The sequence below is a fragment of the Penicillium canescens genome (genome assembly GCF_028828765.1).
Source record: "Penicillium canescens strain IBT 15451 chromosome Unknown utg000008l_segment0_segment0, whole genome shotgun sequence".
NCBI lineage: Eukaryota > Fungi > Ascomycota > Eurotiomycetes > Eurotiales > Aspergillaceae > Penicillium > Penicillium canescens.
The window spans coordinates 1,364,914-1,381,799 of NW_026703970.1; the positions used below are offsets into that span (position 1 = coordinate 1,364,914).

The window sequence follows — 16,886 nt, forward strand, 5'->3', positions numbered from 1 at the left end:
TGCCTGCTGTGCCGTCTGATCGCCCCTGTAAATTTGATGTTCCGTGTCGATAGTTTCGACCCACCTTGATCGATGGATACATGTGCAGTCGCTTGGAAGATCCATGGAAAGGTGAAGATTGAAGTTACTGTAAATTTCAATGTCAATCCTTATATATGAGCGTAATTTCATAGCGCAAAAGGTGTTCTTTTTTGGACGGCATAGGTAACAGTTTTCGATGTTTCGGATAGGACCCAGAGCCATGAATTAGATATAAAGGGGACTGTAACTTTGGCCCGCAATACCCACTGGCCTAGGTGTAGGTGTAGAGCACGGACTATCAGTCAAAGTACATGTAAGCGACATCGTGAAACATTCTCAATAGTCGTTATATTATATAATCTACGGAGTACTGTCGAACATAACTTTGAGGAGTAGCCATGTGCCTGATCACATTTTTTTCAGGAATGGAGACTGCCCAGACTGCCCAGGCTGCCCAGACATAGGCATACCGAACGACATCATGGCAAGCATTGATCATCCCTTGGCGAGAGACAAGCTTTGGACGTGACGCACTTCAGGTCAACATCGTTTTGATTCACATTCCAGACTGAACATGTAACAGGAAAAAGGGAAAAAAGGGATGTCCCGAAATTGAGAAAGGAATAGTTCCACCACACCCTATCAGGGTCCAGGGTCTGGAAGGACCCCAATGTCCATTTACTAGCGAGTACCATGTTTCAGGGGGTTTGTAGTGTGAAGTGGCAAAAACAGTGAAATGACCCACAAGGGAAAATTACCAGTGGAGACTCAGGGTCAACAGGGACCAATGACTTGGTACATCGAATCTATTCTTTACTATCAACACCAATCATTGACTATGATTTGCTGTACCTGGAAAAGGAACATACACAAATATACAACGCGAATAAACACCAATAGACTGTACTGTAACTTCCGCACAGCCCGGTGATGCGTACACCCCCTACTCCACTGCGACCCCTTCCAGCCCTTTTCTTCTCCCGCATGCCCCAATTCTCTTTCATTCTTCATACATTCGCTTCTGTGTATCTGTCATTCTTTACTACACAATGAAGGCATCTATCATTGCTGGTCTCTCCATCGTGGGAGCGGCCATGGCCGCCGATGTCCCCAACATTGAGATTAAGGGCAAGAAGTTCTTCTATGCCAACAATGGCACCGAGTTCTACATTCGTGGTGTTGCCTACCAGCCTGATTACACCGCCCGCAACGGTGCCAGCGGTGATGCCCAGTACACCGACCCTCTCGCCGACGTCGAAAGCTGCAAGCGTGATATCCCATACCTGACCGAGCTCCGCACCAACGTCGTCCGTACCTACGCTGTCGACCCCAGCAAGGACCACGACGAGTGTATGACCGCTCTCGCCGATGCCGGTATCTACCTCATCACCGATCTGTCTTCGCCCACCGAGTCCATTGTGTCCGATAACCCTACCTGGAACGCCGACCTATTCACTCGCTATTCCCAGGTCGTCGATGCTTTCGCCAAGTACCCCAATGTCATTGGTTTCTTCGCCGGAAATGAGGTTTCCAACAAGGTTTCCAACACCAACTCCATGGCCTACGTCAAGGCCGCCGTCCGTGATATGAAGTCATACATCAAGCAGAAGAACTACCGTTCTTCCCTCGCCGTCGGTTACGCCACCGACGACGACCAGACCGTCCGTGAGGCCGTCTCCAACTACCTTGTCTGCGATGATGCCTCCGACTCCATCGACTTCTTCGGTTACAACATCTACGAGTGGTGCGGTGACTCCAGCTTCACCACATCCGGCTACTCCGAGCGTACCGAGGAGTTCAAGGACTACCCCGTGCCCGCCTTCTTCTCCGAGTACGGTTGCAACGACGTGCGTCCCCGCAAGTTCACCGACGTCCCCGTCCTCTACTCCGACAAGATGAATGACGTCTGGTCCGGCGGTATCGTCTACATGTACTACGAGGAAGCCAACAAGTACGGTCTTGTTTCAGCCGACGGCAGCTCCGTCAGCACCCTCCCCGACTTCAGCAACCTCTCCAAGCAGATGCAGTCTGCCACCCCCACCGGCGTGGCCATGAGCGAGTACTCCGTCTCAACCACCGTCGGCCGCAGCTGCCCCACCGTCGGCTCCGACTGGAGCGCCGCCTCTAAGCTCCCCCCCTCGCCCAACGCCGACCTCTGCGAGTGCATGTACAACTCCCTGGAGTGTGTCCCCGTCGACGACATCTCCACCAAGCTGATCTCCAGCACCTTCTCCTACCTCGGTGGCGAGGACGGCGTCATGGACGGTGTCAACTCCAACTCTACCACCGGTGTCTACGGCGCTTATTCTATGTGCTCCACCAAGCAGCGTCTCGCCTGGGCTATGAACCAGTACTACAAGAAGAACAAGTCCAAGGCCGGTGCCTCCGCTTGTGGCTTCAACGGTGCTGCCTCTACCCAGAAGACCACCACCGCTAGCGGTTCCTGCGCTACCCAGATGAGCGCTGCTGGCTCCGCCGGTACTGGTGCCGTCTCTGGTGGTCTTGCTGCTTCCTCTGGTGCTGCCGCCTCCGGCTCTGGCTCCAGCAGCGGTGCTACCTCCTCTGGTATCGCTGTCGGCACTGTTCCCCAGTCTGTTCACATTGGCAGCTGGCAGGCCGGTGCTTACGCCGTTGCTGCCATTGCTTCCGGTGTCTTCATGATCATGCTGTAAGATTGTCTTGATAGCTTGATTTATATTACTTGGTTTAGACTGTTGTCGGTTGAGCCCTTTTGCTCCCACAACGCCATTTCTTGGATGTGTTTTCTTTTTTGTAACATTGTCGTACATAATTCTATTTTAAACAGCTTTAGCAGGTGTTCATTTTTCTCCCCTTACTACTTCAAAATCCTACCGTTGATATTATCAATCTTTATTCCCACGTGTAAACCTGTACATACAGTCATAGCGCATAAGTCCCTTCACACCCCCAACGTTTATATAGTCTACATGGCCAATCCACTAGTTTAAAAGAACTACAATCCGAGGCACTCGAAATAGGCAAAAAAAAAGGCGAAAACAGAGAGGCCAAAGTAGCGCGAACACAATGTATGAGATAGTATGTTGTACTTCATCAGTGGCACTGTAACTTATATGCATTTATAAACCCTGTTATATACTGAACTGTCATCTGGCACTCTACCCTCACTAGTCCATGATCAGTTTATAGATTTAGATATTCCCCACATCGGCGAAAACGGCGCCCAGCGGTAGATCAAGCTCGGTATGCCGAGAATTTGTCGGGGCCGTCATAGCGGTTGCCTTCTGGCTCTAGTCTTGCGTTATATCAGAACCAGGAATATTCAGTAAAGCGAGGAGAGCTTCGGAGCTATCAGGGCCTAGGTTTTGACACACATTGTTTGTCCCATCTACCCATCACATAAAACCCAGTTGTAATCATGACGACTAGTCCAGACCATGATTTCTCGCCGATGATATATACTTCATATTTCATAAAACCCGCTACATAACCGAGGTATCCGATATTAGCATTATGACTATACTATGTAAAGTCCCCGAAATATAAACAGTGCCCCAAAGATCATCCATGTACCTTCCCCTCCATCCACCTACGCAAGCCCTACTCTACTCCCCAACCAACCGTTCACCCTCCTCACTAGAGCCCAGATCCCCAAACCTAACCCCCGAATAATCTCCCCCTTCCACATAAGCAGCATAACGAAAAAGAACGAAAAAACTGCAAAAAAGGCCATCATTCCATAAACCCAACCAACCCCAACAGCCTCAACCCACCCATCAATATAGAACCCAATAGTCAGCCCATAAACAATACGATAGGCACCGACAACAATCCCCACCTCCGCAGGGAAACCCTTGAAACACTCAACAACATAATTAACGGTAACAGGCACACTTCCCAACGACCCAACAGTAACAACAAACACCCCCAAGGCCAAAACCATATAATGCAAACCGTACTGCAACGCCGCCCCAAAGATCCCCAGTCCAATTGGATTCAGCACTAGACTGGGTATCCACAACACGTGCAGTCTATACTCAGGTTTCCAGACTCCGTTGTTGAATCGTCGGGCTAGGTATAGTGGCAGTCGGTCGTTGAGGTAGTGGCCGTAGAATTGAACGAAGAGGATCCCTAGCCAGTGGCTGAATGTGAAGGCTGCATTTTGTTCGAGCGTGAAGCCGTACCCGCCGGCGCTGACGGGCTTTTGGAGCCACACTGGTGTTAAGGCATTTACGCCCACGTAGAAGCCAAAGGATATCAGGGTGAATACGCCCATTATTATTGTTGCTGGGCAGAGGCCTATTAGAATTGGGGTTATTCCAATTTTGGCCTGTTAGGGTAAATGTTAGATTGGATTTAGTTTGGCAAGCGATGGGATATTGAGGGCATATTTGGGGTTGAACGTACCGTTTCTTTCCATGTCGTCGGCCCTACAACTCGATTGCCAGGTAAGAACGTCGCAATTCGATTCGCGATTCTCCCGCTCGGGATATCGGGATTCTTTCCAGGGCATACACGATCAAACCCCGTCTCTTCGAGGAAGAAGAAACAGCAAAGGAGCGTGAATCCTAGCAATCCAACCGTCCACCAGAACTCAACCGGGAAGAAAGAGTGCGCGGAGACGAATCCAGAGAACGTAGGACCGGCAATGGTCCCGAATAAGAAAGACATATGCAGAGCAGTAAATGCACGACCGCGCTGATGCAGGAAGAATAGGTCGGTGACGATACGCGGTCCAAGCACTGTAGGCACGGCCCCGAAGAAACCGGCGAAGAGGCGCGACATCACGTAGGGAATGTAGTCCTCAGGGTGGGTCATCACCGCACCCCAGATTTGACATACTGTTGTGCAAAACACACACCAGAAGATTACAGAGCTGCGGCCTAGCCTGTGTGCAATTGGGGCGAAGAAGAATGGGCCGGCGGCCATACCCGCTAGGGCGGCTGAGTTCTGGGATTTGTTAGATGTGGACCATTGGGTTGGGATTGATGACTGCGATGTACCGCATATGACTCTTCAATCTTTGTTTTGCTGTATAGCCTCTCTTGATCGGCTAGATTGAGCTGTCCCGACAAGGGCGCGATAGCGCCGGCGAAAGAGGCGAGGCATAACACGGCTAGGATAATATGTTTGTGGTGTTGAGACCAGTTCTAGAGGGATCAGTCAGTCTGGATCTGAAAAGCGTACAGTATATCAGGTTTGATGGTATACCAGAGGATCCCGGGGGTGGGTACTAGGCTGGGGGATTAAGACGACATGAGCAAGTGCTGCATCGCGACTGTCCACCGGGGACGGCCTCGCAGAGGAAATAGTTTTTTCGACATCTGGTGCTGCTTTGGTATCCATTGTGCACTGAGGGAGCTATTGGGCATCCACGGCAAGATTGATAACTATGGCCAGTGTTGACAGATTATCTTGGCTATCCCTTTTTTTCGGGAGCTTGTTTTTTTTCAGCCCTGGACTGTATCATGGCTTGGCGGGCCACATTCAAAGCTTTAGTTTCGCTAAGCTCTTTTGCCGAGCTTTTTGTACGAGCTGGGGAAAGCTCGCATGGGGACGCGTCAGCTTAGCTGGCCTTTTACTGTAACTGTAGAGGCCTCGCCTGGTTGTGGGATTGGTTTCATGCTGGGTAGAGTAAATTTATAAAGAGTATTGGGATCAGTTGGAACATAATGACAGGATTGATGGTATAGCATTGCCTTTTGTTTGAATGGTTGCAAGAATTGTCAGTGTAGATCGATTTCCGCTGGTGGAGTAGTTGTGGGAGTCCGCAAAATATGGCCTGATAATACAGGTGTCATTCATCAAGAACAAGCATGGTATCCTGATTGCCTATATAGGCAGTGCAGATCTCACTATTTCACCTCCGAGACCTGGAAAGTGATTTCGATACAACGTTCAGGAGTGATGTCTTTCAAGTCAGCATATCAACTGCAGTTGAATCTCATGCTCACTGTCTACACGTGACGAAGTTTGGGCTTAAGACAAAAGAAGGGAGAAGTGATTTTATTATAAGCTGATTTCCCCGACTTTCTCTCCAACTCACCCTCAACCATTCAAACTCATCGTGGAGAGCATCTCAACATCCGCCCTGACGTTAATAAGCAAGCGGGCCGTGCAGACCTCGGGAGTCTCCATCCCCGCCCTGCATGGTGGCTGTGCCAAAGGAACCTGGTCCTGTCAACTTAACTCTACCTTGACGACTTCTGTCAATGTCGCATCGCAATGGAGGGCGAGATCTGCAATGATACCGCCCACTCTCTATCCAAGCTGTCCCTGTCTCGGTCCAAATCGGGCACTGACAAGCGTCGACTATTACTGATATACATCCATGGCTTCATGGGCTCCGAGGCTAGTTTCCATGACCTGCCGGCACACGTCCATGATCTGTTGACTGGATTACTGAGCGAATCCCATGAGGTGTACACTCGCATATATCCTCGATACAAGTCTTACGGTGAGATGCATGTTGCAGCGGAACAATTCAGTGCTTGGTATGTGATCACGTCATAAAGATGAGGGTGCATGGGCTGATAATCGCAGGCTGTCACCACATGAGGCGGATGACCTGGATGTCATCCTACTGGGACATAGTCTTGGCGGAATCCTGGCAGCCGATGTTGCCCTTTTACAAGCAAGAGACCACCAACCAAAACATCGCATTCTGGGACTAGTCAACTTCGACGTCCCCTTTTTGGGGCTACACCCCCGTGTGATTCCAACTGGTACCAGTGGCTCAGTCGCAAAGAAAGACCCAGCCGCCGAAGACAAGCTAGCGGGAGCGCAAGAATCGCTTGGCATGGAACCCGCCTTCAAACCCGGCACTTCAAGTCCGAATTTCGACCCTCCGTTCATGAACGATGTACGCCTGGTTGAACGAGGATTCTTCAAGGGCCTAATGCATTTTGTCAACAAGAACACCGACAACCTCTCACGATCAATATTTGACCGTGTCGTGTCGTCCTTTAAACATGCAGGTTGTGTCAATAATTACCCCGAACTTCGTCGGCGGTACCGACACCTGGCAGATTTGGAGGCTGCTGAGTCTAGTCCTAAGAGGGTTCGGTTCGTTAATTACTACACCGCAAGTACTGGCCGCCCACCAAAGCCACCAAAGAAAAAGAAAACCAAGTCTTCAAAGAAATCAGAAGACGTTGAGGACAAAGATTCAACCCCGACCCCTTCAGAAGAACCTTCAGAGACACCAAGTGTTTCCGAAGAAGATAAAACAGTGAAATCAACGAGCGAGTCATCACTTGAAGGACAAGAACTGAAACCCACTCCTTCGAATTCTACTCTGGTCGGAGGGACCAATGATGAAAATACCAACGACGAGAAGACCAACATTGAAAAGGAGCACCCATTAGATACCAGAAGCATTGCATCATCCACCTCAACAGACAAAAAGGGGGCTCAATCCATGTCAGAAAGCATGTCCATCACAACCTCAATGTCCTCGGGGTCTTCAGACACATCGAAAGATCAACTTCGCAAGTTCATTCTCTTGCCCTCGCATCATTGGAAGTACGAGAGAAATGCTCACTGGTACCCAATATTAATGGAGGGCATGGACGAAGTGACAGCACATCAGTCTATGTTTATTCCACAAGGTGCAAACTACGACCATCTTGTCGGAGATACTGTGTCTCTGATTGAACGATGGATCCAGAGTGATCTAAGTCGACGGTTTCTCCTCGAGAATCTCGACTAGATATTGAATACATCAATGATAAATAAGACCCAAATTCAAGTCCTGATTCTGAAATATATTGTACATCAGGAAGCAGTTTGGTATGCGGTAACCGTTTTCAGCCACCCGCTAACCGTCCCATTGTCAAGTCCCGTATAAATCCATCATAAATCCTAATTTGGTATTCAAGACCGCTAAAGGACTCAAGACTACAAGTGCAACCCGACTAATTGATCGGTCACGCACGCCGACCGGAACGTCAAACCGATCCACATCGGAGCAAAAAAGTCTCACGGGCGAAAAACCGAGCTTCGGCTACATGTCCAAGTCGCCGAGGGTCCCTTCATACAAAAGAACCACCAAATCCTGCATTCTCAATCCTGTTAACTACTTCACCGATAATAGACATGCGACTATCATTAATAAAACACCTATCCTCATCAAAAATTCTCTAAAAATACCCCACCATGCAAACGGACCAAGATCTCGAATCCCAAAAACAACAACCCGCCCCGCAACTCGACTCCCCCACGACTCAGAAGAAGACGAACTAGCCCTCAAGCCCCAGCCCTCAAATTCCTATGGCATCCAAACATGGCGCAAATGCCTCATCCTATTCGTCGTCAGCTGGATGACCCTCGCCGTGACTTTCTCCAGTACTTCTCTATTACCTGCAACACCAGAGATCGCAACCGAGTTCTCGACGACGTCGGAGATCCTGAATATCACTAATGCGGGCGTGTTGATTGCCATGGGCTTTTCAGGATGTATTTGGGGTCCTATTGCCAACCTATTTGGACGCAAGAATGCTTATAATGCCGCCATTCTTGTGCTTTGTGCTTGCTCGGCTGGGACGGCCGTGTCGATTAATTTGCATATGTTTATTGCGATGCGGATTTTGAGTGGGTTTACGGGCACCTTCTTTATGGTTGCTGGGCAGACTATTATTGCTGATATCTTCGAGCCGGTTTGTGTTTCTTGATTTGGATTTTGGATTATATTGTTGTTGACGATCTATATAGACTGTACGTGGAACGGCTGTTGGCTGTTTTATGGTTGGCTCTGTTAGCGGTCCTGCTATTGGTATGTTGCATCTATATTGCTGGAGAGTTGGCAGATGCTAACTGTTGTTGACTAGGACCCTGTATCGGTGGTATTATCGTCACTTTTGCGCAGTGGCGCATTATCTACTGGCTGCAATTCGGTATGACCTTGCTCGGTCTGATCTTGTCTTTGCTGTTTGTGCCAAGTATCCAAGAAAAGAAGCAAGTTATGGACCTCGACAAGCGCCGGGGATTCTGTACTGTTGTCGTCCTGTTTAATCCTTTGCGCATCTTTCGTCATTTCATTTACCCGAATGTGTTTCTTGCAGTGAGTATACTTCATCTGCTCTACTGCTCTACCGGCTCCAACTACTAACAAATACCAGTGCTTCACATGTGGTCTACTGGCTACATTCCAATACGCCCTCCTCACCTCTGTCCGCTCAATCTTCAACCCACGATTCAACCTCACATCTCCACTCGCCAGTGGTCTATTTTACCTTTCGCCGGGTATAGGCTTCTTGATCGGCAGTGTTGTTGGAGGCAAGCTATCCGACCGAGCTGTTAAGAGATGGATCATTAAACGCAACGGTGTGCGTCTCCCTCAGGATAGGCTCAACAGCGGTCTCGCGACACTATTTGGCGTTCTCCCAGCTGCCACTCTGATCTATTGTTGGACTCTGGAGGAAGAGGTGGGCGGAATGGTTGTGCCGATTATCAGCGCTTTCTTCGCGGGTATGGGACTTTTGGGTGCTTTCAATGGGTTGAACACATACTCAGCTGGTGAGTCAATCATTCAAGGATCCAACTGTTTGGGTTTCGAATGGTTTACTAACAAACTCGTAGAGATGATCCCGCAACACCGCTCAGAAGTCATCAGCTGCAAGTACATCGTGCAGTATATCTTTGCGGCCGGTGCGACGGCTGCAGTTGAGCCATTAATCGGTGTTATTGGCGTCGGATGGACATTCACAATCTGTAAGTCTTTCTGTCTTTCTCGCTAAGATCATATTTATAACACGTTTGTCTAACTATCCTAGGTGTTTTCTTCGCCATAATTAGCGGATGCTTGGTTCTCATCATCACAAAATGGGGCATTGATATGCAGCGATGGTCTGAGAGAAAATTCAACCTCGACACAAAAGCTTAACGACACGCATTTTTGACTGGCATTTGCAGCTTTGCATCCTCGCATGAATCGACATAAGAGTTCATTTATAGATTGAGATAGACATGACTTATGATTTCGAAACAATAGAGAATAGATTGTTGACTATGATTCCACAAAGCAAGAATATTTGCATAAAATTGACTCCATAGTAAGCAAATATCTGGATGAATGTCCTGCGCCGACCTCGGGATATCTCCATTAGTCAGGTTCGGCGAAGACCGTCAGCCGCCGAACCCTCGGTAGAGATCCCCAAGCTCCCGACTGCATTCGGAACATCATTTCCCGCCTTTACAAGTTTGTTGCTTACGAAAATGGCGCGAAAAAGACGTGATCCTTCATCTGAACAAGAACAGGAAGGCCGATGTTCACAGAAAAGGAAATTTGTCGCGTGCGTATCTTGCATTTCCCCACGCCGAAGCCACCGAACACTGACACTATCAACAGCTGTCAAAGATGCCACACACATAAGATCAAATGTTCCGGAGACAAGCCATGCAGTAAATGCTGTGCGGTAGGATGTGCCGATGAATGCGTATATGCGCCTCGGGATCGTCAAGTGAAAGTCAGCGAGAAGTACGCGAGCAAGCCACCACTTGTATCAAAGCTTGCACACGAAGCTTGTTTCAACTATGGGCTAATGAAATCGTTGTAATTAGCTATCTCGATCAGATCCTCGCAGAGAACCAGCGACTTAGGGAACAATCAGTCACTTCGGCGCAAGTGGCCGAGGCCAATGACCCCACGCGCTCAGAGAGGTAGATCGCTCTACAACCCATGCCATGTCCAGAAACAGACTAACCCGCAACGCAAATATAGAGGCCCCTCCCGGCAAGCAGATGCCCCAGATGGAACAGGCATCCAGAACCCGCTTATTGGGGATCGTGCCTGGTTCCACCGATATGATCCCTCCTCGCCGCCCATCTACATCGGCGAGGCAGCATGTTCAGCATTCGCAACTCGGTTCCGAAGGTTCTTAATGGGAAATAGTGCTATGCCGCATATTCCCCGAACACAGTATGAGCCTGAAGAGATCATCGCTGCTGCAAATGAAGCCGATATCGAATGGCCGAGTCTTCATCATGCGCGGTTGCTGGTTCGGATCGCAATCCATCAAATTGGGCATTTGTATCACCTTATGATGCGCAAGTCAACGTTGGATAAACTGGAGGAGATATACCAGAAGAAAGAATTTGATTGCACCGCTCACAAGTGCAAGTACTTTGCACTGTTCGCCTTTGGGCAGGCATATTCCATCCGATCAGAGCCGCATTCTGGTTCGAGAGTGCCTGGAACGTCTTACTTTGCTCGATCTATGGGCTTGGTTCAGATTCTGCCTGAGAGAACAAGTATCACTCACCTGGAAACCTTGCTTTTGCTGGTATGTTTCAACATATACCGTCTTTGCTAATGGCACCATCAACTGACAATACTCAAAGTCGCTCTTTTCTTACTATCTCAACCGGCGGCACTCTGCATACATCTTAATTGGAAATGCCATGCGAATGGGCTTAACAATCGGATTAAACCACAACATCCCAGAATCCCAGCTCATAGATCCAGTCGAACGCCAACACCGTATTCGAATCTGGTGGACAATCTACATGTTCGACCGAATGTGGGGATCCAAAATGGGCCTCCCAATGCAAATCCTAGACGAAGACATTCATGTCGACATGCCCTTAACAATCTCCCCACGCTGGCGCCACGATGAAGAACTGTCCGACACAGACTACATGACAGCCAACATCAAGCTGGCCCGAATAGTTGGCGAAACAATAACAAAACTCTACAGCCGACGCAAATACCAAGAAACATTCCTGCAGCGCGTGCAGAAACTGCTCAAAGCTCTAAAGAACTGGGTCGAAACCCTCCCCGAATCTCTAAAGCTCAACATGGAAGACCTGGAATCAAGCAAGAAATCCGTCGTCTCACTCCACATGGCTTTCAACCAATGCATCATCCTCACGACACGTCCAACACTCCTACACCTCCTAATGACACTAAGCAAGAACAAACCCGGTCTCAGCACGTCAGCCAGGCCTATAACCAATGCACCTACACATATAAACACAATCACAAACACCGAGACCGAAACCGAGACCGAGACCGAACATTCCAACTCATATGCATCTGCATCAACACCGATATCCGTGTCCCAACCAGTCCTAACCCTAAGCGAAGCCTGCATCCACGCAGCCCGCCACTCGCACTCAATGATCCTAACCCGCTGGATAAACGGCACAATGCCAACATTCGGCTACTTCCACGCCCATTATCTCTTCTCCTCAGCGCTAATCCTGGCAATGTCCAGCTTCGTCCCAATCGGAACTCCAGCTGATATGACGGGTTTCGATTCTGCTTTGGATTTGTTAAGGTCTATGACTGAGAACGGGAACTTGGCTGCTGCAGAATTTTATCATAATCTTGAGCAGGTTAAGGTTTGTCTGGATTCTTTTGGAGGTATTGGCGTTGATAGTGTTGGCGGTGATGTTAGGGGGTTGATTTCGCATGCGCGTCGGAATGAGCGGATTACTCAACCGGGAATGAAGGCTGCAGGGAGTGATGGTGGTGGTGATGTGGCTCTAGCTCAAGCTTCTGGTCTTGCACCAGGCTTGGCTGGGCCTGGCTCTGCGTCTCGATCTGGCACAATACCATCGGTAATACCGTCGGTAACAGCTACCCCTTCCGGCCTGCACACTTTGCCACCAACTGCCCCGACACCGCTCGGTACATCTTCATCTGCAACACCAATGATACCTGCGCCAAATGAATTACTAGCTACACATGGACAAACAATCCACAGCCAAGCGGCCGATCCATATAGTTTCCCTGCAAGGGATACTGTCAGCGGGTATACGACTGAGATGGCGTTCCTAGAACCGACTATGCAGGATTTCTTGGCGCAGTCGGATATCGATCTTGGGCTGTTGCATCCTGTTGATGCTTTCTTTAATGAGGCTGAGAATCTTTATACGTGTCATGAGTTGTGAAGAGGTAAACTCCGTATTTATCAATATATTGCTTTTTGGAATTGTTGATTCGCTGCAGTGGAACCAATTTTTATTTCCCGAACGCGTTGATCCGGGGTAAATGTCACCAATAATAGTCGGCTGAGACCGTGTAATGAATGAAGCTTCTGTTCCTGGCCACAACACTCAATCTTGTATCCCACACCGGGGATAATGCCTCTCCCAAGAACCAGAAAGAAAAAGGAATGCGCCACAGAATGATACCGATATTTCGCGAAATACGGTAGAACCAGAACCGAAAATCCATAATGCAAATTTATCATGACTGTACATACGCAGAACTGGGCTCAAGACGTTCAGCATTAAAGCCAAACTTCGACCCATGCCGCGAGAGGATATCCATACAGACCAACCAGGCACGCTGCGAGGAAGGATCTTTGGCAGACATCTCACTGAGCCAACGAGTCGCTTTCTGAACTCGTTGGATAAGGCTCGTGGCCTTGAGTGTACCCAGATGAGTGCGAGTGAAGAGCTCGACAAGGAGGATAGTCGTCGACTGCATGATGTTGTGGAGGATACACCACCACGGAGCGATACCATACAGCCAAGAGCTGTCTGCCTCCTCGGGCAAGAGGTCTAGCATTTGACACGCGGCCTGGACGCAGATCGTCGCCATATTATCGCATGTTGCCCCTGGGGATTTTGATTCCGTTGAAGACTGGTAGAGACGGAGAGAAGGTTGCGTGATGATCAATTTAGTGGCATAGAATCGGAGGGCGAGACTGGCACGCTGATGTGCAAATCTTTGGGTTGCATTGGCGTTTGGCGTTGCGAAATGGAATTCGGCTGGTAGATGGGAAAGCCAGGCGTCAGCATGGTCATTGAATGTGGATATTGTGGTTTCGATCTCGCGACAGGACATTCGTGTCGCTCTAGGGGCATACAGGATGTTGATCGCCTCTCGTAGGAGATGCGCTAAATCCACTGCGTATAAGAAGTATAGGGAAGTATTTGGTGCTAGACCAGTGCTGTGTATCTGACTCTCCACCATCGCTTGAGGTGTTCGAAGCTCCCGCTTTGTTTGACTGGATCCCAGTGGGACCAAATTCTTGCGACTCGCACCATCCTGTGGCGGAGTCGAGGTACTATCGGAAAGCAAGGAAGTAAAGAATGCACCTCGAGTCTCTTGGCTGGTGATAAGCTGCACGACCCGATCATCCCAGAAATCCTCCTCTCCGAATGGTACTGGGAGAGGTGTCGTGCAGAAGATTTCTCCCATGCTTAGAGGACGACCGGTCATCTCGCTCAGAACTGTATCCAGCATGAAAAGCGCCCACCATAACCGATAGCGGACTTCTTTCGAGAAATGTGGGACGCTCTCGCTCTCACTCCGAAGATTCAGACCCATTGTCACCGCCGATCGAATGGCGATCCCAATGATTCTCCAAGACCTAAGAAATGGTATCGCACATCAGAACGCTGAGCATGTATATAGGATATCTGAGAATCCAACCTATTGACTTGTCCAATAGACAGAAGATAGAAAGCCGCTAATCCCTCAACCTGCACCTGTTGCAGGTCGGGGTGGTCCAACAGTGCGACCTTGCCTATACTCAAGCTCCAGGCCCGGGCAAAAAATGTCTGGTGATCATCCTGGTCCGGTCGGAGCTGATCGGTGAGGAGTGAATGCCTCGTCGCGATGGCAAACACCAAGTTCAGCAATGCCAGCCATCTCTTGCCAGGTCGCGAATTCGGGTTCGAGTAGAAGGATCGGTATTGGTTCAGAAAAGTGGCCTTGCCAAAGATCGGGAATGCAGGATGCACGGCGTGAAAGTAAGCGTCAACGAGGGTGTCGGCAAGGTGTTGCGGAGGCCAGCGTGTGAGGTCGACAGAATCGAGCACTGGAAAGTCTGAATCGTCTTGGAAGTAGTTCACGGAGGAAATCGTAGGGCGTTCAGCGCTCTCCTTGATTGGCGAGGAGCTATCTTGATCGAGGTCGCGTTTGAGTCTGTACAACCATGCCATCTCCGAGTGTTCGCCAACGAACCCCATGGCCTGTACCTTGTCATCGCGGTTATAGTCTTCTTCTGTGTAGTCTGCAATACCGAACGGAAAGGCCGGGCTAGTATCTGTAAAGGACAAGTGAGGGTTCACCTGCTGGGTATGGCTTGGCAGGAGGGTAGACAAATTAGGAGCAAAAGGATTGGTTTGGGGGAGCGGAGTCCGGGAGCCCATTTCCTTCAATGTCTGATCCACTAGCTGGGATGACGAAACATCGAGCCTGGGATAGATATCACGCAGCAAGGATTCGAGCGTGTTAACCTGCGAAGTCAGATCATTCAACTGCCTATTTCTATTAGAAGCGTCCTGAGCTGTGGCCAAGGTGTCACGCACTTTGCCATCTTCTCCTTCTTTCGATCGCCATAAGAACACCCAACGCCGGCATCCCGACACCGATGGCAAACTGGGCGATGTCCGCTGCATTTGGCCTTTTGATCGCGACAGTTTTCACAGGCTCGACTGACCCGACCACTGGCGGTCCAGTTGGTGCGTTGAGCATTTCGGGGGATGGCAACTTTGGCATTTACTCGATCGCCTGGGGCTGTTAATGAATCTTCAGGGATAGTCGCCCTGGAAGAAGGCACAGCATAATTGGGCACGGCCCAGTCAATATTAAATAACGCCGACTCGTCCACCAGTTCGGGGTGTTCGGAATAGGACGGGGCGCCGAAGTTGGCATTCATTGTCAGGGTAGAGGCTATAAGGAAGGGGAAATTCAGTGGGCGCTAAGAGAATGCGAGCGGGGGGTTTGCCCCTTGTACTGTGAAAAATACAGTATAGCCAATATGGCCTCATACTTCACACTCGAATCATCTCTGATTGTTTGGTTGAAGTGCTTGTCTGTGATGTGGTGGATGTCTTTCCCGTCCATATTTGCCACCACCCCATCAAGAGCTCCCATGTGAGTATCTGCGGTGAGGATATTCACAAAAGGCAAAAGAAATCATTTCAATTTTTTTGACTGAAATTCTTGGTGTTTTCTCTTGGGTTTTCCGCCCATACTGGAATGGATGCAAGGTGAGTTGCACGTAAGTGTGTAGTCTATACCTAGTGGCGTCCCAAGGCTATCTTACAGCTTGTTGGGGGATTCGACTGGGTCGAAGGCATTTAGAATCGGATAGTTTATCCGTTCAATAGCGTACCTGCAAGCGGGCAAAAGTAGCGGAACAGTCGTCCTCGTATTAGGGGACGAGGTCGCCGTGACATTGCACGTTCCGTCTCGTCTTAGCCCTCTTTCGTGCTGTGTTCTGGAATTTCAACCATGACATCGTGTTTTTCAACTTGCGATTTTCTCTTCTCCCATCTCTTTTCGACCGCGTGAAGGTCTGGTAAGGGATATGATGAACCATTCCCGCCGAACACACTGTTTTGAGTGGTCAATGTTGGATCGTAGTCAGGTAAGATTGATGTTTTAGGTCTCCTCTCCCTTGAAGGATCTTGAAAGTCGTTGCTGTGCTTTCAGCTCCACGGAAATACTGATCCTTGAAGTAAGCAGAGCACGGCTGGGCCGAATACCCAATGATTTTCGATAGCGTCGTTCTTCTTGCACTCAGTTTGCCTCATCGCGAAGCCTCGTTATTCGCTCACCCTCCCCAGACCTTTCCATCCTTCGGGCATCGCTTCAATGTGAATTGCTGTTTTCACAATGCCAGACAGTTCCCAGATTACTCGGAGCTGGCTCTGATGCTGTGTATCTTCGCTCAACATTACAGTTGAATTCTTCAGTTGAAAAGGGTGGTAAGTCTTCTTTCTGGGTCTGAAGTCTGACCCAGTCCCATCTATGTTTCAACTGTTGGGAGTGTCTTGCCGTTGCCCTGATTGAGAATATTTTGATGACTTTCGACCACTGGACGACCATACCGAAGTTGAAACTGCAGAATCGTCAGGGTTGTCAGGAGGTCCCGCAACGCCACCTTGACATAAAGGCGTGATAGTAAGTTAGTTCGTTTCCC

General features: G+C 49.3%; 5 protein-coding genes across 5 annotated transcripts; 3 read left to right on the forward strand and 2 right to left on the reverse strand.

Annotated features, from left to right (window-relative positions):
• Positions 1 to 1,070: 1,070 nt before the first annotated feature.
• Positions 1,071 to 2,693, forward strand: N7446_011379 (glycoside hydrolase family 72 protein; the record flags this gene model as incomplete). The annotated part of the gene is made up of 1 exon (XM_058520121.1): positions 1,071 to 2,693. The coding sequence occupies one exon, from the start codon at positions 1,071 to 1,073 to the stop codon at positions 2,691 to 2,693; it is 1,623 nt and encodes a 540-aa protein (XP_058367645.1).
• Positions 2,694 to 3,589: 896 nt separating this feature from the next.
• N7446_011380 (uncharacterized protein) lies at positions 3,590 to 5,346 on the reverse strand (the record flags this gene model as incomplete). Its single annotated transcript, XM_058520122.1, has 4 exons — positions 3,590 to 4,330; positions 4,408 to 4,950; positions 5,004 to 5,150; positions 5,212 to 5,346. 4 exons carry the CDS (start codon positions 5,344 to 5,346, stop codon positions 3,590 to 3,592), a joined length of 1,566 nt encoding a protein of 521 aa, XP_058367646.1.
• Positions 5,347 to 6,225: 879 nt separating this feature from the next.
• Positions 6,226 to 7,711, forward strand: N7446_011381 (uncharacterized protein; the record flags this gene model as incomplete). Its single annotated transcript, XM_058520123.1, has 2 exons — positions 6,226 to 6,494; positions 6,544 to 7,711. The coding sequence occupies 2 exons, from the start codon at positions 6,226 to 6,228 to the stop codon at positions 7,709 to 7,711; spliced, it is 1,437 nt and encodes a 478-aa protein (XP_058367647.1).
• A 298-nt stretch (positions 7,712 to 8,009) lies between these two features.
• Positions 8,010 to 12,894, forward strand: N7446_011382 (MFS transporter/fungal specific transcription factor domain-containing protein; the record flags this gene model as incomplete). The annotated part of the gene is made up of 9 exons (XM_058520124.1): positions 8,010 to 8,657; positions 8,713 to 8,773; positions 8,829 to 9,061; positions 9,120 to 9,516; positions 9,580 to 9,711; positions 9,774 to 9,846; positions 10,561 to 10,659; positions 10,721 to 11,282; positions 11,341 to 12,894. 9 exons carry the CDS (start codon positions 8,010 to 8,012, stop codon positions 12,892 to 12,894), a joined length of 3,759 nt encoding a protein of 1,252 aa, XP_058367648.1.
• A 57-nt stretch (positions 12,895 to 12,951) lies between these two features.
• On the reverse strand, positions 12,952 to 15,870 carry N7446_011383 (putative C6 transcription factor). Its single transcript, XM_058520125.1, has 3 exons — positions 15,268 to 15,870; positions 14,387 to 15,220; positions 12,952 to 14,324 (listed from the first exon to the last, which is right to left on the reverse strand). The coding sequence occupies exons 1-3, from the start codon at positions 15,615 to 15,617 to the stop codon at positions 13,193 to 13,195; spliced, it is 2,316 nt and encodes a 771-aa protein (XP_058367649.1). The 5' UTR covers positions 15,618 to 15,870; the 3' UTR covers positions 12,952 to 13,192.
• Positions 15,871 to 16,886: the final 1,016 nt, after the last annotated feature.

Coding starts and splice junctions, on each gene's coding strand:
- N7446_011383 (XM_058520125.1), bottom strand. CDS start 15,617: ATGAATGCCAACTTCGGCGCCCCGTCCTATTCCGAACACCCCGAACTG. Junction 15,221..15,267: donor AAGAAGGAGAAGATGGCAAA/GTGCGTGACACC, acceptor TAATAGAAATAG/GCAGTTGAATGATCTGACTT. Junction 14,325..14,386: donor TCTATTGGACAAGTCAATAG/GTTGGATTCTCA, acceptor ACCATTTCTTAG/GTCTTGGAGAATCATTGGGA.